Raw genomic sequence first — 23,216 nt, 5'->3', positions numbered from 1 at the left:
TTTATCCATTTTTTTTTCTTTTTTTCTAATTACTTTTCAAAACCAGACATAAATGGCTTGAGAGTAGCCATAGATTAGAAATTGATTCTATTACTTTAATTAGTTCACGTCCTTATCAAGTGGTAAAATGTCACATCAGATTGCTTCATTATCAACAACAAATTAAGTGAATGAATATATTAATTTAGTGGGGTATTTTGAAGAGTTAATAATATGATGAACATTTTGAGAAGTAGCAGATCCTGTAAGATCTTAATGAAGCTTATCCACTATATGGGTTGGTGGTCAGGAACTGGTTAATCATACACCAAAAACACGTGGGAGTTGCTGGCCCTTAAAAAAAACTTGTGCCAGACCAGTGACCCCACTTCCTTTTCACACCTTTCTGCACATTTGTTTTCTTTATAAAGCCCTCCATATTCTCATCCTCCTCCCCAAGCTCTTTCTACCTTCGTCCTGCTTCCTCGGCCTCTTTTTCCTCTTCAACCTTTAGGATCGTTTTCATCTTCTTATCTATTACCACTCAATTTTCAGAGATAAAACAATGGCTTCTTGTGGTGTTTTGAGGACTTGTTTCTGCCCAACTCTCTCTTCTCAAGACAGGCCGCCTTCTCTCAGTCTGCTCACTGCAACTACTGCTACTTCTCGTCCAAACAGCAAGCCAAAGGTCTTCATTTTCTCTCTTTCCTACACACAGCTTTTAATAATAATGAAATAGCATTGGAGACAAAGAATATCATAGAAATAGCACTCTCCAAAGTTAAAACTAGATGTATTTTGGCTGTCCATTGGAGAAATTTAAGGTTGGGTATTAGAGTAGAGTAGTACACAGTACTAGTACAAATTCTTTATTTTTTATGGCCACAAAGAGATTGTTTGTGTATATAATTAAATATACAGCTAGCCTGTAGTGAACTTACTTATTTTCATTTTGCTCCCCAGTCCAATAGTGTCATGATCACTGCTGCCCAGGACAATAATTCAAGTGAGGACAAGAACACAATGGTCGGGAGTGAACAGCAAGCAAGGAGGAATCCAAGGTTCACAAGATCCCTCAATTTCTCTGGGGAAAAACCTTCAACTCCAGTCCTAGATACCATAAACTATCCAATTCATACGAAGAATCTCTCCATTAGGGTAAACTCATCTTCCATTTAATATTTCTATATATATATATTTTCGTTTTTGATGGCCAAGAAAATGTGTAATATACGACACATGATGGAATATTAATTAATGTTTTGAAATGGATATTTATAGTCTTGTTTTTTTAATTAAAATCTGTGCTTTCAGGAGCTTGAGACGTTGGCTGCTGAACTGAGGGAGGAGATTGTTTATACAGTGTCAAAAACTGGTGGGCATTTAAGCTCAAGCTTAGGAGTGGCTGAGCTAACCATTGCACTTCACCATGTGTTCAACACGCCCGATGATAGAATAATTTGGGATGTGGGGCATCAGGTGAGCCCTTGAATATTTCCCTTTTACTTGTTTAAGTATAGCCGTCACCTGTTCAAATCAGAGCTAGCTAGAAAGGATTCACCATTGGTTTTATTAGTACTTGGTTCAGATATTGATGGTGACTGGAGTTAATTTTGGTGTTTTTCAGGCATATGCGCATAAGATTTTGACCGGAAGGAGATCAAGAATGCACACAATCCGGCAGACTTGTGGGCTTGCTGGCTTCCCCAAGAGGGATGAAAGTATATACGATGCCTTTGGAGCTGGCCATAGTTCTACTAGCATTTCAGCTGGCTTAGGTAAAGTGCCAATTCAGCTGTTTATTTATCATTAGGCTATTTCGGACTACATGAAGTTAAGCCAACTGATATTTCAATTTCTCAATTTTCATTTTTTCCATGATTTTCAGGGATGGCAGTTGGTAGAGACTTGTTAGGGAAGAACAATCATGTGATTTCAGTGATCGGGGATGGAGCCATGACAGCAGGACAGGCATATGAGGCAATGAACAATGCAGGTTATCTTGATTCAAACCTTATCATAATCTTGAACGACAATGGGCAAGTTTCTCTACCCACCGCCACTGTTGATGGCCCTGCTCCTCCTGTTGGAGCTCTAAGCAAAGCCCTAACGAATCTACAATCAAGTAGAAAGTTTCGTCAGCTCCGCGAAGCTGCAAAAGTGCGTAATTTCCTCATACCGCTTCATATAACTAGAAGCTGTTTGTATCTTTTTTTTTTTTTTGTTTTCTTCCAGAGACTAAGGTTTTTCAATCCATCAACAGGGTTTTACTAAGCAAGTGGGAGGCCAGGCACATGAAATCGCCGCCAAAGTGGATGAATATATGAGAGGAATGGTGGGTGGTTCTAATGCTTGCCTCTTTGAAGAACTTGGACTCTACTATATTGGCCCAGTGGATGGCCATAATGTGGAAGACCTTGTTCATATCTTGAAGAAGGTTCGGGCTATGCCAGCACCAGGACCTGTTCTTATCCATGTTATCACTGAGAAAGGAAAAGGGTATGCTCCCGCTGAAGTTGCCGCCGATAAAATGCATGGTGCGTGGACTTAACAACTCTTGTTTCATTTATTAGAAAAAAAAAAAAAAAAAAAATGAAAGTTTCACGTTGGTAACATTCATCTCATAGTGGTGTGTGTTGTTGTGTAGGTGTTGTAAAATTTGATGCCATGTCCGGGAAGCAGTTGAAGACCAAATCGAAAACTCGTTCCTACACCCAATACTTTGCAGAGTCTTTAATTGCAGAAGCAGAGAGAGATGAAAACATTGTAGCAATCCATGCTGCTATGGGGGGAGGCACTGGACTTAATTTATTCCAGAAACACTTCCCTGATAGATGCTTTGATGTTGGGATTGCAGAGCAACATGCTGTTACCTTTGCTGCTGGTCTAGCTACTGAAGGCCTCAAGCCCTTTTGTGCTATTTACTCTTCTTTTCTGCAGAGAGGTTTTGATCAGGTAAATACATTCAACCATATGCTAGTTGCTCATGGAAGACATGTTGGGAGACAGAGCATAATAGCATAATATAATAGTGTAGATGTCATAACTCAAATTTGTCATTATAATAAAATACTTCAATAGTTTATAGATACAAGTAATCTCTAAATTCTTTGATGATTTAACTCAAAAGCTAGGTGTTGGTGTTGGTGGTGGTGGTGCAGGTGGCGCATGATGTAGATCTTCAAAAGCTTCCAGTGAGATTTGCAATGGACAGGGCCGGCCTTGTAGGTGCGGATGGTCCAACCCATTGCGGGGCCTTTGACACTACTTTCATGGCTTGTTTACCTAATATGGTGGTCATGGCTCCTTCCTGTGAAAGTGAGCTCATGCATATGGTAGCCACTGCTGCAGCCATTGATGACAGGCCCAGCTGCTTTAGATACCCCAGAGGAAATGGCATCGGTTCCATTCTTCCACAGAATAACAAAGGGACCCCCTTAGAGGTACTAATATACTAAAGATATGTGTTGGTTTTCACTCCTGCCTTTGCATATCTTATGTTTATATTAATTGTTTTCTAACTCACATTAATTTGGAACCTAGATTGGTAAGGGCAGGGTGCTAAAGGAAGGAAGCAGAGTGGCAATTCTGGGCTACGGAACTGTAGTACAAAACTGTTTAGAAGCGAGTAAGCTTCTCCAGGTCCTTGGAGTCTCCACGACTGTGGCGGACGCACGATTCTGCAAGCCTCTTGATGGAGATTTGATCAGACAACTGGCTCAAGAGCATGAGGTCCTCATTACTGTTGAAGAAGGATCTATTGGAGGATTCAGCTCTCATGTCTCCCATTTCTTGGGATTGAATGGATTACTCGACGGAAAACTTAAGGTATGTAAGGTTCTTATAACACCTTAATTTCAATTTCATGCATGAAAAAAAATGATTGATGGGCAAACAGAATTTAAGAGTTATATACAAAAGAAACCACTGCTCAAGTTGATATTGTTTCCCTTGGTGCAGTGGAGGCCTATGATGCTCCCGGACCGATACATCAACCATGGATCTCAGACAGAGCAGGTTGAAGAGGCTGGGCTCAGTTCAAGGCATATTGCTGCCACAGTTCTCTCATTGATAGGTGAAAACAAGGATAGCCTTCACCTCCTCAAACTATAGGTCATTAAAGGGCTCCTGCTGCCTTTGGAGGGCTATCGCTTGTTTCTACTACTTTGTAAATAGCCATGGGATCGATTTTCTAAGAACGTCCCCAATCAAGAAATTAAACCATGTAATTTATAAGTTATGTATACCGAAATGTTTAATATCCGCAGTCTCCAATAAATAATTGCAGCTGGGAAATAGCACAAATGTCTCCAATCAAAGTATTCAACTTACAAACAAGTCCATATCGCACCAAATATTAAAACCAATACAGCCCATGTAATATAGCCAATAAAAAACAAGTCCAAATAATTCATGAGAAGACAAGAAATAAAAAAAAAAAACTAACTGCTCATGTATAAAATAGTATTAAATAGATCCAAGTAGAAAAGGCCCACAAGCCTTAGGCCCAACCTAACCTTAGGTCCTTAACTCACAACTAAATAACTAAATAGACCCTTAGCACCCTTTCTTCCTTTAATTTCTGCTCACTGCCTCTCTCATCTCACACCTAAGATCTCTACTTAACAAGAAAAGAGATGGTCAAATGGAACTTAGCCCCTTTATAGCTGATGAAGAGTGGTGTGGGAAGGTTGGTGGTGGTCCACGACAATAGCAACAGTTGCTAGAGAAGAGCAACAATGATTGGAGTGATAAATTAGTCTTTGATCTCCGTTATCACCAAAACATATGTAGGATATAATTATGAATTCACTTAGAACATGCATTTATTCACATAAAACATACCCGAATCCATTTCCGAAGTTTGGTTGAAGATGTATGGATCTTCTAAGGCCGAGGAGGGTAACCACCGTTCTCTGTATTCTCTCTGGCAATGGGAAGCGGGAGAGATTAGGTTCTGTTCTATTCAAAAATCTGATATCCAAAATGAAACCTTGGCCTTTTATACCCTCCTACCTTAGGGACCATACCCATTGGGCTATTGGACCTCACGGGTCTTAGGCCCATTATCCAAGACTCGTGATGGCATTTGGGCTCTACACATAGGTGACCCATACTTTTGAATGAACAAATAACAAACTGAAAAGTGAATAGCATAATCATGAATTATTGTGAGATATGTGAGTCCATATCTTAACATGGAGGAGAGGGCCGGCAATGGCATTGTGGGTTGAGCTTTCTAGAGATTCTGATGAGGCACTTATCACGGGAGGTAAAAACTATTGCGGTTCTCTCCTCTCAAGGTAAATGCTGCTCTTTCAGTTCTCCCCCTCAACAATGCTAACCTTCCTTCCAAAATGGATCTTGTAGTCTTCTCATTCTTTTGCTTTAGTTCCATAAACTATGGCGATATTTTACCAACTAAACTGCCTAATGCTTGAGCATTAACAATGCCACACCCTAAAAAATAAGAAAAATGAAAAACAAAATAAAAATAAAAATCAGATGATACATACATTTAGTCAAATACTAGTTTAAAAATAGTTCCTAGAAATGAGTCTTTGAAGAACTTCAGTGGTTTACAACAACCTCCGAATACTAGTTTAAAAATGGTTGTTTTAAGTTTATAAAATTTCATTTTTTTTCCCTTTCCATCTGTCAAAAAATTTTCAATATAAAAAAGAAAGAAAAGAAGAATTTGAGTTCAATTTTGGGCATGTGAGCTTGCCCAATATTCCAAACTCGATCGTCTCTGTCACGACTGCACTATAGCACTAGCATTTTGACAACACTGATGAACGTGAATCACATGGAAACAACACAAAATGAGACTCCTTTTCATGTTTAATTTCTACTCATACCCATCTCTCCGGATTAATCATACAAAAATGTCATAATCTCTATCCTTTTCTTGATAATGAGTTGAGCATGTCTTCTATCATGTGGCTTCGAATTCTACGCAAGCTTATCTTTTCTAAGGATCCAAACTTATTTTCAAAAACTATTTAACCTTTGAAAATCATTTTTTCCAAATAAATTTCTGTCATTATTATTGACTTTTAAAAACCTTGCTAATAAATCGATAAATAAATAAATAATGAGAATACTAGATGATCTATTGATTTTTATAGAATTGAGTCTAATATTTTAATTCATGTAAAAATAAAAACTTTTTATGTATACAAGAAATGGCCAAGAATAATCTAGATAAAATGATGTGGTCCAAACCTCCAAATTGAAAAAAATATACATATACATGTCCCATCGAATTGTTAATATCATGATTTATATTAATTTATCTAGGTCTTAATTAATTTACTTACATTAATTACTACAAGAACATATATAGCTTTGGACTATAAATTTAATTTTCTTTATAATTTCTGACTATAAGTTTAAAATTATTAGTTTTTCACTTAATTTTTGGTTATAAAAAATTACAAACTTTAATTTTGGTAGAGTTTTTTTTGCCATGAGAAATTATAAAATTGATTTTTTTTCATAGTTTCTTACTATAAAAAAAATGATATGATATTAATTTTTTTTAGCATAATTTTGATTATAAAAAATTACAAAATTTTTTTAACTAAATTTTTCTTTGTAGCTTCTTTCTATAAGAAATATTTTAATTATTTATTTTTACAACTACTAGGTATGAGAAGTCATAAAGTAAAATAATGAGAGATATTACCTTACAATATAGCCTTTATTGAGTAGTCCATAGTCCATGCATCAGCAATAGAGCAAGCTCCCAATCCAACATTTGGGCTCACACCAAACTTATAGGAAAGGTCCCATAAATTGGGGGCATTCTTCTAGCAAGAAGAAAAACCTTAGATGGTGAAACCCTCTCTCTCCCCATTACCTATTCTAAGAGTATGAAAAATATATTTCCACCTTTTTTTAATTCTTGAATTTGGGCGTTACTCTTTCATTCTCTCTCTCCCCAAGACCCATTCTAAGGGTATGAAAAATAATTCTACCCTCTTTTAATTCTTGAATTTAGGGTATTTCTCTCTCTCTCTCTCTCTCTCTCTCTCTCTCTCTCTCTCTCCCTCTCTCTCTCTCTTCTTTGGTCCTTCTTGTCTTTGTCTTGTAAACCAACTTACACCTTTGGGTTTTATCCATTTAGGTGCTTTTATGAAAATCTAGACTATATCAAAATATTAGGGTTCTAACTTTTCCTTCATAATTCCTTGCTATAAATGAGTATCAATATCACTCACTGTTTCATCATAAACTATGGGCTACAATCCTCATGTTATGATTAGACACTCATGTACTAGAAATATTAAGAATGATATATGCTTGTACCCTTGGATTTATAGTATTTTGTGTAAATGTAGGATTATTTTTAGTGTTTTCTAGTTTATATCACTTTTTGTCTTATTATTTATCATATAGTCTATAGTAGAAATCTAGCATTTGTTCGAACAAATACCTTTTCATCATCCTAAATATAAAAGCAATAACCTTTGAGATTCTCTTAGATATCCTACAAACCGATACAACTCTTAGGTAAATGAGGTAAGACATAATTTATAAGACATATTTGTAGACTTTCCATTTTATTCTAGTAGCATATGTTACTTTATATATTCTCCTTCACTTATTGTTGCCCTATAATGGTCCCATGGTGGTCCATTGTCACTCATTTAGTACTATTTTTGAGCCACCTTTGGAGATTCTTTATCGAGAGATTTTTATAGATCCCATTTGTGACCTTAGTTGCACTTTATTTTAGTAAACTTAGTTGCATTTCTAGGATTAGATCACTTAAATGCACCTTACTTTAGCTCACGTTCAGCTCACTTAGTTGCATTTTTAACTTAATTCACTTAGTGATACTTTAGGTTCAACTCACTTAGTCATACTTCAGCCCACGGTCAGCTTACTTAGTTGCATTTTACCTTAGTTCACTTAGTGACATATTAGGTTCAACTCACTTAATTGCACTCTATCTTAAGTTCAACTCACTTAGTTGCATTTTAACTTAGTTCACTTGGTGACACCTTATGTTTAATTCACTTAGCCACACTTTAACTCAAGTTCAACTCATATCAGCTCATTTAGTCACATAGGTTAGTTTACTTAGTGACATTTTAGTTTAGTTCACCTAGTTACATTTTAAGTTAATACACTTAGTTTAGTTCATTTAGTTGTATTTTAAGAATTTTCTTAGTTGCACCTTAGTTTAACTGTACTTTAAGATAGTTCATCTTAGTTGTACTTTAGTTCATTCCATTTAGCTAGGTACGCCTTAAGTTAGTTTATCTAAGTGCATTTTAGAATAATTTATTTGGATGCATTTTATGAAGCTTTTTAGGTGTATTTTAAGACAACACTTCATATCATCTTACATGGCATGTACATGGAGGCTTATTTGGGAAGATAAGGAAGACCTTAAGACACTGATATTTTGGAGATTATTTTGTTTTATTTTGTTTTTTTTATTTTTTTATTTTATTTTATTAATTTTTTTTTTTTGTGGAGATTTGGAAGGCTCCCATTGAAGACAGAGCTTGAGAAGTGGGAGAGGAGAGATTCACATGGCTACATGGAGATTTTTTAAGATTCAGGAGGGTTTTAGAGGAAAGAGGAGTCTTTGGAAGGTAGATTGCCATTAAGATGTTTTCCATTGAGAAAACTCTTAAAATTACAGTTTGGGAGGGTTATTGGGGACTTGTCGCTATCATATATTGTTATAGGAAGACACAAATTGTAACTTAATTTTGGAGGAGAAATACATGGTTTTAGGAAGGTAGGAGGATTTTTAAGAGTTCACACATGAACTGCCGTTAGCCAGGGGAGTTGGGATTTGTTTTTAGGAGACTCATGCACAAGGTAAGAGAGATTAAGAGATCATGCCATGAGCATTAGAGAGGAGAACCCGACTGTTGCATTAAGGAGTTCATGGATTGGAAAGATTGAGGGAGAGTATGAGAGCTTTCCCTTCATATGTTCAATAGGTTTCGGTATTTTAGGCATAACTTTCACTATAAATATCAATTTTTTTTTTATAAGAATTCTTATATTTTATATAAAGGCTTCTATTTTTAAAAATTAGAAAAAAAAAATTGTATCCAAAGATGACCTTTATCATTTTATTTATTTATTTAATTAATTAATTTAGATAAATTATTGTGCCAATAGAAACTTTGATACCAAATTGTTGTGTCAATGAAAGTTTTAATGCAAAAAAGGTTAATTCAAGAATACTAGGATAAAATAATCAAGATAAAGGTGCACGAGATTTTAATGTGGTTTGGCCAATCATACTTATTTCCTCGGATGAGAGAAAAATATTTCACCATACAAAACATTATAAAATATAGAACCAAATACAATTATTAAGTTTTCGAAATATTCCATATTTCCTCATTCCTTTTATATATACCCTACCATGGAGCCCTCTTGCTCCACCAAGTATGTCCCATTTTTCCTCACATCTCTATTCATCTCGTATAATCTCTACAAATCCATTTCATCTCATAAATTTTTCTTCTCATGACTTAAAATATTTATAAAGATATTTCCAACAACCTTCCTTATTTTATAAGAAAATCTAATATTACAATATTAATATATCAATTTAAGAAATTTTCTATTTAATATTATTTACAAAAAAGAAACTATACTACTTAGAAATTTAAGATATTTTCCAACATAAACTGACATAATACCTGTAGGGACATACATATATCATGGACAACAAGATGATATCAATCGGCCTAACCAAAGGCTCAATTCAAAATTATATAATTTGTTTAGAGCATATATGTCACAAATAATGATAACTTCATAACCGGGGTCTTATAACAACTATTCAAGAAAAGTGATGTAAAAGCTATATATGTGACATAATATGAGTAAGGAAAAAATAAAGTATTTACGAAAATTTTAGAGTGTGAAATAGGTATGTATCAAAGACGCAATTCCAATGGTGAAAAATGTAATGTATAAATTAATATAGGTAAAATATAAGTAGATAGGTTTAAAATTAAAATAAAAATAAAAAAATATAAAGAATAAAGTCAAATTTTAGTATAGACTAAAAAAGTGGGTGGCATTATTTTTTGTGTGTTCATATGTAGTGAATGGATACGTGGCCCAAGAATATGTGCGGTCTGATTAGGTACGTTGAGGAGTTGACAGCTTGCAGGCCAATATGGCATCACAGATGGTGATCAAATGGACGCTTGTTTCCCCCTAAAATAATGTGATTTGCATGCAATACGAAAAGTCTCTTATTTCTGTTTTAATAATTTGGACCTTCGCACCCATGCAACTTCCTGGGAATCACAGCCTTCGTATCACATGAATCTGACATTTAGCTACGTGGCCATTAGGGAAAACATCATGTGGGGATACACGTATATATATATTTATATATTGAATGAATAATAAATAGGCGTTTGTTGCTATATGCTCTTCCAATCTCGTGACGTTTGAGAAGTTGCAGATTCTGTAAAATTTTGATGAAGCTTACCCATTGATTAAGATATAGGTTGGTGGTCAGAAGCTTGTTAATCATACACCAAAAACGCGTGGGAGTTCTTGGCCCCAAAAAAAAAAATTGTTCCAGACTAGGGGGCCCCCACCTTTGACATCTTCTTTATGCACTTTTTTTTTTCTCTTTATAAAGCCTTCCATATTCTCATCCTCCTCCCCAAGCTCTCTCTAACTTCATCCTGCTTCCTCAGCGGCTCAGCCTCTTCTTCTTCTTCTTCAACCTTTAAGATCGTTTTCATCTTCTTATCTATTACCACTCAATTTTCAGAGATAAAACAATGGCTTCTTGTGGTGTTTTGAGGACTTGTTTCTGCCCAACTCTCTCTTCCCAAGAAAGGCCGCCTTCTCTCAGCCTGCTCACTGCAACTACTGCTACTTCTCTTCCAAACAGCAAGCCAAAGGTCTTCATTTTCTCTCTTTCCTACACACGTAGAGTTGTTAACAATAATGAATTACAAAACTAGTGACAAAGAATATGATAGAAGTAGCATTCTCCAAAGTTAGAACTAGATGTATTTTGGGAGAATTGTGTTTTGAGATGAGATGGAACTCAAAATTGATTAAAGATTATATATCATGCACATTTAAGTCCAAGAGTCAATTAAAGTGTAAAAATTAAGTCGAATGGTATTATCCTTCATTAATCCCTAAAATATTCTTAACTCCTATATAGACACGTAGTGAATGTAAATTTCATTTTTTTTTTATATTTTTTTTTCCCTTTTCTATTTCCGTATTACTTATTTCTAACTTTTTTTTTTCCTTTTTAAAGATATTGAATTTTTTTTACTCTTATTATGAACAACGATAAAAAAATTTCATATAAAATTTAATGGATAATCAATTAATGAAATTTAATTCTTTTAATTATTTTCATATAAAAAATAGTTTTCATTTTTTAATTAAATATTTTTTCAAAAAGAAAATATAAAAAATATAAATCATATTACTATTTTTTTAAAAAGTATTTTTTAAAATAGTTTTGGAAGGTAATTTTTTTACTTATAATTTAAAGTAGAAAATATTATGATTTTCAATTATTTTAATAAAAAGAAGTTTTAAAAAATAATGAAAAATTCAAATGATCAAAATATAATTATTATGATTGTATGAATAGTGGTGCAATAAGTACTAATGTGAAAGGTTAATAGGTATTTTGGTATTTTGATATCTTAAATTATTTTCATCAATTATCTAAGCTGTATGGTCAAACCTTAATTTTTGGTCCAGCTCACCCAAAACACAATTATTCCATGTATTTTAGGTCTCCATTGGATAAATTTATGGTTGGGTATTAGAGCAGTACACAGTATCAGTACAAATTCTTCATTTCTTATGGCCTCGAAGACATCGTTTGCATATATATTTAAATATACAGCTTGCATGTGGTGAAGTGACATATTAATTTCATTTTGCTCTCCAGTACTGTGTCATGATTACAGCTGCCCAGGACAATAATTCAAGTGAGGACAAGAACACAATGGTCCGGAGTCAACAGCAAGCAAGGAGGAATCCAAGGTTCACAAGATCCCTCAATTTCTCTGGGGAAAAACCTTCAACTCCAGTCCTAGATACCATAAACTACCCAATTCATATGAAGAATCTCTCTATTGGGGTATATTTATCATCCAATTAATGTTTACATTTATTTTTCGTTTTTGAAGGCCAAGAAAATGAGAAATATACGACACATGATGGAATATTAATTAATGTTTTGAAATGGATATTAATAGTGTCTGTTTTTTTAATTAAAATATGTGCTTTCAGGAGCTTGAGACGTTGGCTGCTGAACTGAGGGAGGAGATTGTTTATACAGTGTCAAAAACTGGTGGGCATTTAAGCTCAAGCTTAGGAGTGGCTGAACTAACCATTGCACTTCACCATGTGTTCGACACGCCCGAGGATAAGATAATTTGGGACGTGGGGCATCAGGTAAGCCCTTGAATATTTCCCTTCTAGCTCTCACCCTGTTCAAATCAGAGCTACTGACTCATGCTCTTTTAGTAGTATTAGTACTAGTGGGTTCAGATATTGATGATGACAGGAGTTTTGGTCTTTCTCAGGCATATGCGCATAAGATTTTGACTGGAAGGAGATCAAGAATGCACACGATCCGGCAGACTTGTGGGCTTGCTGGCTTCCCCAAGAGGGATGAGAGTATATATGATGCCTTTGGAGCTGGTCATAGTTCTACTAGCATTTCAGCTGGCTTAGATAAAGTGCGAATTCAGAAGTTTCTTTTTGAGTATGCATTATAAAGTTACTGAATCAACCATTGGATTTCTTACTATAAAGTCATGGTATGGGCCATCCATTGGTCTTACCAGTCTCATCAACTTCTCTTCTTTCCGTTAAGAAGATCCCACTTAATTGTCAGCATTTTTTTAGGTGATTCAGAATTAAGAACTTCTTGGGAGTACTGTTAATGACACCCAACCCATGAACAAACCTTGGAGATATATGTTCTGGACATTCTAAGTGATCCCAACCCAATTAAGAGTGTTTTTTTCTTTTTTCTTTTTTGTTTATTTATCATTAGACTATTTCGGGCTAGATGAATTTAAGCTAACTGACATTTCAATTTCTAAATTTTCATTTTTCCATTGATTTTCAGGGATGGCAGTTGGTAGAGATTTGTTAGGGAAGAACAATCATGTGATTTCGGTGATCGGGGATGGAGCCATGACAGCAGGACAGGCATATGAGGCAATGAACAATGCAGGTTATCTTGATTCAAACCTTATCATAATCTTGAACGACAATGGGCAAGTTTCTCTACCCACCGCCACTGTTGATGGCCCTGCTCCTCCTGTTGGAGCTCTAAGCAAAGCCCTAACAAATCTACAATCAAGTAGAAAGTTTCGTCAGCTGCGCGAAGCTGCAAAAGTACGTAATTTCCTCATACCATTTCATATAACTAGCAGTTGTTTGTATCTATCTTATTTCTTCCAGAGACTAAGGTTTTTCAATCCATCAACAGGGTTTTACTAAGCAAGTGGGAGGCCAGGCACATGAAATTGCCGCCAAAGTGGATGAATATATGAGAGGAATAGTGGGTGGCTCTCATGCTTGCCTCTTTGAAGAACTTGGGCTCTACTACATTGGTCCAGTGGATGGCCATAATGTGGAAGACCTTGTTCACATCTTGAAGAAGGTTCGGGTTATGCCAGCACCAGGACCTGTTCTTGTGCATGTTATCACTGAGAAAGGAAAAGGATATGCTCCCGCTGAAGTTGCAGCCGATAAAATGCATGGTGCGTAGACTTAACAACTCTTGTTTCATTCATTAGGAAAAAAAAAAAAGAAAAAGGTATCACTTTGGTACCATTCATCTCATAGTAGTGTATGTTGTTGTGTAGGTGTTGTAAAATTTGATGCCATGTCCGGGAAGCAGTTGAAGACCAAATCGAAAACTCTTTCCCACACCCAATACTTTGCAGAGTCTTTGATTGCAGAAGCAGAAAGAGATGAAAACATTGTAGCAATCCATGCTGCAATGGGGGGAGGCACTGGACTTAATTTATTCCAGAAGCGCTTCCCTGATAGATGCTTTGATGTTGGGATTGCAGAGCAACATGCTGTTACCTTTGCTGCTGGTCTAGCTACTGAAGGCCTCAAGCCTTTTTGTGCTATTTACTCTTCTTTTCTGCAGAGAGGTTTCGATCAGGTAAAAATTCATACAACCATGTGCTAGTTGCTCATGGAAGACATGTAGGGAGACACAGTATAATAGCATAATATAGAAGTATAGATGTTATAGATCAAATTTGTCCTTGTAATACAATACTTCAATAGTTTACAGATACAAAGTAATCTCCAAATTCTTTGATGATTTAACTCAAAAGCTAGGTGTTGGCGGTGGTACAGGTAGCGCATGATGTAGATCTTCAAAAGCTTCCAGTGAGATTTGCAATGGACAGGGCCGGCCTTGTAGGTGCGGATGGTCCAACCCATTGCGGGGCCTTTGACACTACTTTCATGGCTTGTTTACCTAATATGGTGGTCATGGCCCCTTCCTGTGAAAGCGAGCTCATGCATATGGTAGCCACAGCTGCAGCCATCGATGACAGGCCCAGCTGTTTTAGATACCCCAGAGGAAATGGCATTGGTTCCATTCTTCCACAAAATAACAAAGGGACCCCCTTAGAGGTACTTAAATACTAAAGTTATGTGTTGGTTTTCGCTCATGCCTTTGCATATGTTACGTTTATATTGTTTTTTAACTCACGTTAATTTGGAACCTAGATTGGTAAGGGAAGGATGCTGAAGGAAGGAAGTGGAGTGGCAATTCTGGGCTACGGAACAATAGTACAAAACTGTTTAGCGGCAGGTAAGCTTCTCCAGGTCTTTGGAGTCTCCACGACTGTGGCGGACGCACGATTCTGCAAGCCTCTTGATGGAGATTTGATCAGACAACTGGCTCAAGAGCATGAGGTCCTCATTACTGTTGAAGAAGGATCTATTGGAGGATTCAGCTCTCATGTCTCCCATTTCTTGGGATTGAATGGATTACTCGACGGAAAACTTAAGGTATGTAAGGTTCTTATAACACCTTAATTTCAATTTCATGCATGAAAAAAAATGATAGATGGGCAAACAGAATCTAAGAGTTATATACAAAAGAAATCAGAGCTCAAGTTGATATTGTTTCTCTTGGTGCAGTGGAGGCCTATGATGCTCCCGGACCGATACATCAACCATGGATCTCAGACAGAGCAGGTTGAAGAGGCTGGGCTCAGTTCAAGGCATATTGCTGCCACAGTTCTCTCAGTGATGGGTGAAAACAAGGATAGCCTTCACCTCCTCAAACTATAGGTCATTCAAGAGCTCCTGCTGCCTTTGGAGGGCTATCGCTTGTTTCTACTGCTTTGTAAATAGCCATGGGATCGCTTTTCTAAGCACGTCCCCAGTCAAGAAATTAAACCATGTAATTCATAGGTTATGTATACTGAAATGTTTAATATCCAGAGTCTCCAATAAATAAATACAGCTGGGAAATAGCACAAATTTGTCATAAATAATAATAAACAACCAACTATATATCATCAAAGTATTCAACTTATAAACAAGTCCATATCACACTAAATATTAAAACTAGGGTTGTAAGTGGAACCTTAAAAACCGATCAAACCGAACCAAACCTAACCAAACCGACTTATTTGTTTCGGTTTTCATTTGCAAAATGTTTGGTTCGGTTTGAAAAATTGAACAACTGAGTAACTCGGTTTGGTTTTCGTTTTAAAAAAAAAAAAAAATTCATAAAACAAACTGAACCGAACCGAACCTATGTGCATCTCCACATCAGAAACGATAAGTATTAAAAATTTATAATAATAAATACGCTCACATGATGTTGTTAGTGTCACTCGTTATCTAATGCAAAGGAAGGGTCTACAAACCTTTTTTTTATTAATGTTATTAAAATAAGTGAGAATTACCCACTAACGTAGGCTGGGTTGGAATAATACTAAAAAAATTTGGTATCTTCTAATAATTTTTGAGAAAGACTTTAATAGGCTTAAATACCAACTTCAACTAAAACTTATAAAATTCAAAGTATTTAAAGTACTTCACTTTATTTGTTAAGACATTTATGGTGCTTGGATTCCACATTTATTGTAATTATTGACATTCAAAATTTAAATCAAAATTTTGGGTTTAACCCTTATAATTATATATAATTTGTTATTTAAATTTACTATATAAAACAAAAATAATTCTAAAAAATATTTTCAAAATATCATTTATTGTTTTTTTTGTTACATTTTTTATTTTATTCTAATTTTTAATTTTATTAAGAAAAAAAAATTTATAATTATATAATAAAAATGATGATTATATGTATATATTTTAAAATTGATAAATTATGTTTTTATTTTAAATTCAAGGAAGATAAAATATTTAATTTTTCATTCAAATTATCTAAAAGATTAAAAAAATGATGGAGAATGTTTAATCATTTTTTATTTTTTTATAATAAAATAATATCATTTTAAAAAATTTATATGATTTTTTTTTTCCTTTTCATAGTGTTTTTTTTTCTTAATTTATATATATATATATATATATATTTTCCCAATGCATCGAGTGGATGATGTTAATACATATGATATGTTGAATATTAATGAGGTATAAAAAGTGATATTCAAGATTATTACTTTTATTATATAACACAGGTACAATAAAAATATGTTATAATTACAATATAAATACACTTACATTATAATACATCACAATAAAACCTAATTAGGAATATTTTGAATTTCTTTTATAAAAATGATAATTTTGTATGATTATATAATATTTCACAACATACTTATATCATAAATAATCACAAGACTTGTAGTTTATATATATATATATATACAAAAATTATTTTATGCATTGGATCAATATTGTTAATATATTGATACAATGTATTAATACTAATAGGGTATGAATAAGTATTTTTAGAATTATTACTTTTGTAATGAAATATAGGTACGACATAAATGCATTATACTTACAAGACAAATACACTATCATTACAATATATTACAACATAATTTAATTTATTTTTGTTTAATTTTTTCGCGTGCTATATTACCTAATGAATAATTGTGAGTTATTTCATTTAATAATTGTGTGTTACTCAATTGAATATTTATATATTATTCAATTGATGAGTGCTGATAAAAAATAATTATTCATTTTATTATGGTAACAAAATTTTTAATTATATGTTCCATATATAAAACATATAATAACTTTAGGATATTGTTTTTATTTATAAGATATTGAAAATTATTTTTTTTATAAGGTTCTTTAAAAAATCTCAATTTTTTTTTGAAAAAAAAATAGTAAATTTTTAAATAATCACTTGATTTTTTAAGAGTGAACAATAATTTTTTCGGACACAGTTGATAACTTGTATTTATCATCATGTATGGGTTTCACATCATTGATAATCTCAAATTTATTTATAAATAATATAAAAAATATATTAAAGGTAAAATTTACCTCAAAAAATCCCTATGAATAAGCCTTCTGAGTAGTCTACCCTATTCCCTAATTCTCCCTTAAAATCAAAGCAGGACTCAGTTTTTACTCATGAGTACTTGTCTTTAGTCATTTCTCTTCACCACATGCAACCACCACAACATCAACTATGGTCTTCTCCTTTTTCCACAAAACGCCCACACTCCATAAAACGGAAGATTTGTGATACACACATCTCTTCCAAAAAGTCATTTTATCTCTATCTTTTTTCTCGTTCTCCATTCTCCACTACCACTTGTCCTCAAATTGATGTCGGCTTGTTGCCGACATTCCCATTCCATCGATGGCAATGCAAGTTGTAAGAGCCGACGAGATTTCGAGGCTTTGTGGAGCTGGTCCCAACCTCGATCGTTATGGTGGTTGTGAGGGTGATCAGTGGTTGATAGTGATGGTTGCAGTAGCGGTTGCTGCAGGAATCAAGTTCTATAAAAATTGGTATTGGTTCCTCTCAAAAACTGTCCATTCTTGCTCTCTCAGCCTGCCACTATCGACATTTCTCCCATTTTTGTTCTCATTTCCGTTATAATACTATTCATTTTTTTTTTTTTTTTTATGAATTATTTCTTCCATTACAAGTTGAGTTGTGATTTTTCATTGGGAACTAATAAGAAAAAGGCACATACTTTTTTTTTTTTCCATTTTCCTTTATTTGTATTGGTTTGGTTGCTTTTATGGTCATCAATAGAGGAGGCGTGCATGAGCAAATCCTAGGGTTTCAAAAGTTAAGACAAGATATTCTATTTTTTTATTTGTACAGAAATGGTTTGCAAAGGTTGGGCTTGTTTGTAGGTCCATTTCCATTTAAAAGGCTTTGTTTTTATGGGTGTAGCCCAATTCCTTAAATGGGTTTGTTCCAATTGTTTTCTTAGAGGTTGTTTGAAGCCTAAAATTAGGCCCAAATCGAGTCCTTCAAACCGAACCAAACCAAACTCAATATGTTTGGTTCGGTGCGGTTTTCCTACCCATATAGGTATGGTTCAGTTCGCTGCAAACACAGACCGACCAAGTTGGTTCGGTCAAAATTTTCCCTAATAGACGATCGAACCGAGCCTCCTTACACCCCTAATTAAAACCAATGAAGCTCATGCAATATAGCCGATAAAAAATAAGCCCAAATAGTAACCAAAAAAAAAAAATTGAAAAAACGCTGATAGCTCATATATAAAATAACTTTAAATAGATCTGTAGAAAACACTCTACCATACCAAACAACTAGCCCACAAGCCTTAGGCCGAACGTAAACTGAACTCACAACTAAATAACCAAGTAGACCCTTATCACTCAAGCCCTAAGACCCTTCCTCTAATTTCTACTCACGCCTTTTCTCGTCTCACACTTAACTACAAGTTGCCTACATATCCTAGTGTGGGATCAAGTCTTAAGTGTAGTTAAAAATGAACTATGGGATCACATAACTCTAATGATAGAAAAACAAAAATACTTGAGTTGTATAATTTAAATTGCACGAGTGGAATCACATTAAACCCAAATCTAAAGCAAGCAAAATATAATAAAAAAATCTAAAGCCTAAAGCCTACAGTCATAAATCAAATTTAAATCAATAAAAAAGATAAAATGTTACGCCCCAAGACTCACTCCAAAGGCATAACGGTTATTTCATGTCTCAAACCCGAAGGCTTAAAGCGTAACCTGACCAAACAATTATCTTGTAACTGGAAGTTATCAATTACCAAATATCTGTTCAGAGTAGCGGAACAAAATTCTAAAATTTTCAAAACTTAACTTTAAAACTAAGCATCCATAAACCAAAATCCATTATTCAAATAGATTACAAACTCAAACAATTCTAGTGTTGACAAAATTTTCATAATCTCCAACTCTCAACTTCAAACTATCATAAAAAAATAAAAAATTAAAAATTAAAAGTTCAATATCTAAATAGCTTCCAAAAACCAAATAATCCAAATGAACATAAACTTATAAGCTAACAATGTCTAAAATAATATTTTAAGAAAAATCCTAATGATGACCATTCCCCGACCTAGTCATCACTCTTCGCCCGAACTAAGGGTACCTGAAAAGTAATCAACAAATAGGAATGAACTCAAATCCTAATAAGGAACATTAATGCAGTTTATGAATCAAATATTTCAAGTTCACTTTCAAAATGGGAGATATTATAACTAATTATTTTCATAAACCTTTGAATCAGTTTTACCACTTTTAACCATAAACTTTCATTTCTAATTTAAACATTTTCATATCAAATTCAATCAAAATATGCAAATCATTTATTTACTCTGGTCATTAACATCAAATGGTGCCGAGTTAGGTAGGATTTTTTAAATAGGTGACTAGTCTCAAATTGTTTCTTTAAGGTGGATGAAACCAAACACTACTAGTACTAGTAACATCTAGTCAAACCCCTAGAGGTTGGGGTCCAAATCAATTATATTCTCCACTAAGAAATGTAAAGGTCAACTATTATATCCCGTTGACAAGGGCCAAACAAACTAGAGTCAAACACTTATTTGAATTATTCAAATTTGCAAAACATAATATCTTCACATTTCTCTGTTGTAAACAAAATATAAAGTTCTAACATACTTTTCACGCAAAACATATTTGATCCATGCATAAAACGAATAATAACTCAAAATGTTTCTAAATGATGTATATAAAAATTTGTTTTTAAAAATAATAACTGTATTAATTTTCCTTACCTTAAATGCATTTAGAAACCTTGAAGAGTTTAACCTCAAGAATCTAACTCCCACCTAACATAACAAAAAGATACTATTATCACAAAATTATTTTCCAACTTTTTAACCAATAACAATTTAATTAATTTCCATTTATTTATTTTATTCTATTTTATTATTTATTAATTATTATTTTTTTTCAAAAATTTATCTTCAATAATTTGTTTCCAATTCCTAAACTAAATTGAATTTCTTAAAAATATTTATTTGAAATAATTTATCTCTTCACTTTATACAAGAATTTATTTTTTCAATCCAAACCCATCATTACGTAGGTTTCTTAGACCTACTTCTTTTAATAATATATATATATTTTCATCCTAGATTCAACATGTCATTTAACTTTTTAAAGTACACACACCAATTCTACATGTCATTTGACTTTCCAAATCACACATACCAAACGACACCATATTTAGAATTTCTTCATCATTCATTCATTTCATTTTTTTTCTTTTATATACCCAATAACGTCTCAAGTCCTCCCTCATAGACTTCTTCCACCTTTTTAAAAAAAAATTACCTAAAGTTTTTTTACAAAAAGTGACGGATCTAAGAAAATAGGATTGAAGAATTAGAAGAAAAAAAATCTTACCTATAAAGATTTGTTCTTCTTTTAAAAAAACAAACCCTAATCTAGATAGGGGTTTCTTCAAAAATTACCTAAAGTTTTTCACAAAAAGTGACGGATCTAAGAAAATAAAATTGAAAAATTATAAGAAAAAAAAAATCTTATCTGTAGAGATCTGTTCTTCTTTTAAAAAAACAAACCCTAATCTAGATTGGGGTTTCTTAAAAAATTACCTAAAGTTTTTCACAAAAGTGACAAATCTAAGAAAATAAAATTGAAGAATTAGAAGAAAAAAAAATCTTACCTATAAAGATCTGTTTTTCAAACCCTGAATTTCAACTCCAACCTTACGTTCTTTAGAATTTTGTGAACAGGAACGCTATTCAGAATAGAACAAGAAGAACAAAAATTTTTAATTTATAGGTAGGGTATTTATTCGAAAAATTAAATTTTTACCCCTCTTTCATTTTATTAAATTAATTAATTATTTATTTTATTTTCCTAACTTATCCAAATAATTAATTAATTACCTAGGCGTTACATAAAATGTCTAATCCCAAATCATAAGTCTAAATCAAATTTAAAACAAGTCTTAGCCCAAAACCAATGAATTATATCCAAATAAAATATTAAAGCCCAAGGTTCAAATTAAATCAGTAAAGCCCAGCTCACACTCTAAATTTCATAGCCTTACATTATATAAACCAAAGCTCAGATAAAATTAAAATAACTAAAGGTCAAAGCCTCTAACCTAATACCAAGCCCAAATTTAGAAAGCTCAAATTAAATTGAAGTTTTTCTTCTCCCAAAAAACAAATTAAAATGAATATCTCAAATCTAATCGATGGCCCAAACCCAAATTAAATAACTAAAGCCCAATTTCAAATCCTAAATATTCATCCAAAGCCCACATTAAAATTATAAGCCCAGTCCAAGAATGCTCAAGCATTATACTCTAATATATAAAATAAAGTAAATAAATAAAAAAAGTCTAAGGCCTAAAACCCAAATATTATCGCTAAAGTTCAAAGATCCAATTACAATTCAAAGGCCATATTGTAAATTTAAAGATAAGCCCAAATGCAATGAAATCCAAAGATAAGCCCAACACATCTAGTTTAAATCAATATCTCTTACCCATATCACAAAAATTCAACTAATCAAGCCCAAAAAGAATTTGATGTCCAAATCCAAATTAAAACCAAGTCTTGTCAAAACAAAGCTAAGCCCAAAGTTCACATCAAACATCAAATAATTAAAGTCCAAAGCCTAAATTGAATTTTGTTGCAAAAATAAGGAGTTTCTAGAAATATTTTTATAAATATTCTAGGTCATGAGAGAAAAAATTATAAGATGAGATGAAAATAGATTTGTGAAGATTATACGTAGTGGATGGAAATGTGCAGAAGAGTGGAGACACTTGGTGAAGGACTTATGGTTTAGGGTATAAATACAAAAAGTAAGGAAATATGATATATTTTAGAACCTAATAGTTATATTTGTTTTATGTTGTTTGAATATTCTCTATCATATAGCAAAATATTATCTCTCATATATGGATGTAAGCATGGTTAACTAAGCCACACTAAAACCTCATGTACCTTTATGTGTGGATTGTTTTGCTCTTTTGTGTTCTTCCATTAAAATATTGGCATTAAAGCTTAGATATAATATTCTATGTTGTTTGAGAGTACAAACACTAGTTTTACATTTATCTTCAATGCAATCTTCCTGTCTTCTAAGAGAACAAAATTGGAGCTAGTCAGTCCATGCATTGCAATACAAAGATTCCTACAATCGATATTTTCATTGATATCGATATTTCCATCTTTGAGTGTAATGACCTTGGTGCTTAATTTAAATTCTTGTTTCCATTTTTGTTGTTTATTTTAATTTAATATTTTTTTCATCATTGTGGATTTTCTTGTTATGGTTGTTAAATTCAATGTTTGTATATCTGTTAATTGAGAACTCACTTGAAAGTGATAGAACTTAGTGCTATCAAACGCTGGCACAACCTAACTAATTTTACATTGGAATCTTAAAGAAATCAAATGATGATAAACTGGTTAAATGATGATAATTAATTGAACATAATGCCATATATAGATGTGCACACTAGAACATGGGGTTGCTTCATGAGCACGTGTTGCTAGTGTATGCAGGCATGCTTAACTAAATAGTTTATGCAAGTTATATGTGGATTCATTAAAGGGCTAATTGGCCAAGTGTTAGGATAGAACCTTAAAAGTAATAACATGATACAACATTTTGATTTCATTATATACGTCATTTGTTTTTCCTTTTTCTACCCTATTTGTATTATGATATATTTGAGTATTCTATTAGTCACTTGTATTGCATGTGACTTAAGTATATTAGGAGCTATATGG

The 23,216-nt window shown here is 33.2% G+C and overlaps 2 protein-coding genes across 4 annotated transcripts; both read left to right on the top strand.

Annotated features, from left to right (window-relative positions):
• Positions 1-440: 440 nt before the first annotated feature.
• Positions 441-4,293, top strand: LOC117925298 (probable 1-deoxy-D-xylulose-5-phosphate synthase 2, chloroplastic). 2 transcript variants are annotated; one of them, XM_034844284.1, is made up of 10 exons: positions 442-667; positions 943-1,137; positions 1,294-1,458; positions 1,607-1,757; positions 1,868-2,139; positions 2,243-2,516; positions 2,627-2,934; positions 3,141-3,422; positions 3,523-3,807; positions 3,940-4,293. In XM_034844284.1, the coding sequence occupies exons 1-10, from the start codon at positions 545-547 to the stop codon at positions 4,090-4,092; spliced, it is 2,208 nt and encodes a 735-aa protein (XP_034700175.1). In that variant the 5' UTR covers positions 442-544; the 3' UTR covers positions 4,093-4,293. The 2 variants fall into 2 exon arrangements, with proteins under 2 accessions (XP_034700176.1, XP_034700175.1); XM_034844285.1 differs by lacking the exon at positions 943-1,137 and having other exon boundaries at positions 441-667.
• LOC117925299 (probable 1-deoxy-D-xylulose-5-phosphate synthase 2, chloroplastic) lies at positions 444-15,478 on the top strand. 2 transcript variants are annotated; one of them, XM_034844286.1, is made up of 11 exons: positions 444-494; positions 10,720-10,892; positions 11,915-12,106; positions 12,259-12,423; positions 12,555-12,705; positions 13,106-13,377; positions 13,472-13,745; positions 13,851-14,158; positions 14,359-14,640; positions 14,737-15,021; positions 15,154-15,478. In XM_034844286.1, exons 2-11 carry the CDS (start codon positions 10,770-10,772, stop codon positions 15,304-15,306), a joined length of 2,205 nt encoding a protein of 734 aa, XP_034700177.1. In that variant the 5' UTR covers positions 444-494; positions 10,720-10,769; the 3' UTR covers positions 15,307-15,478. The 2 variants fall into 2 exon arrangements, with proteins under 2 accessions (XP_034700177.1, XP_034700178.1); XM_034844287.1 differs by lacking the exon at positions 11,915-12,106.
• The last annotated feature ends 7,738 nt before the right edge of the window (positions 15,479-23,216 follow it).

The sequence above is a fragment of the Vitis riparia genome, chromosome 11 (assembly GCF_004353265.1).
Source record: "Vitis riparia cultivar Riparia Gloire de Montpellier isolate 1030 chromosome 11, EGFV_Vit.rip_1.0, whole genome shotgun sequence".
NCBI classification, from domain to species: Eukaryota; Viridiplantae; Streptophyta; class Magnoliopsida; order Vitales; family Vitaceae; genus Vitis; species Vitis riparia.
This window is presented reverse-complemented; position numbering and strand designations above follow the sequence as displayed.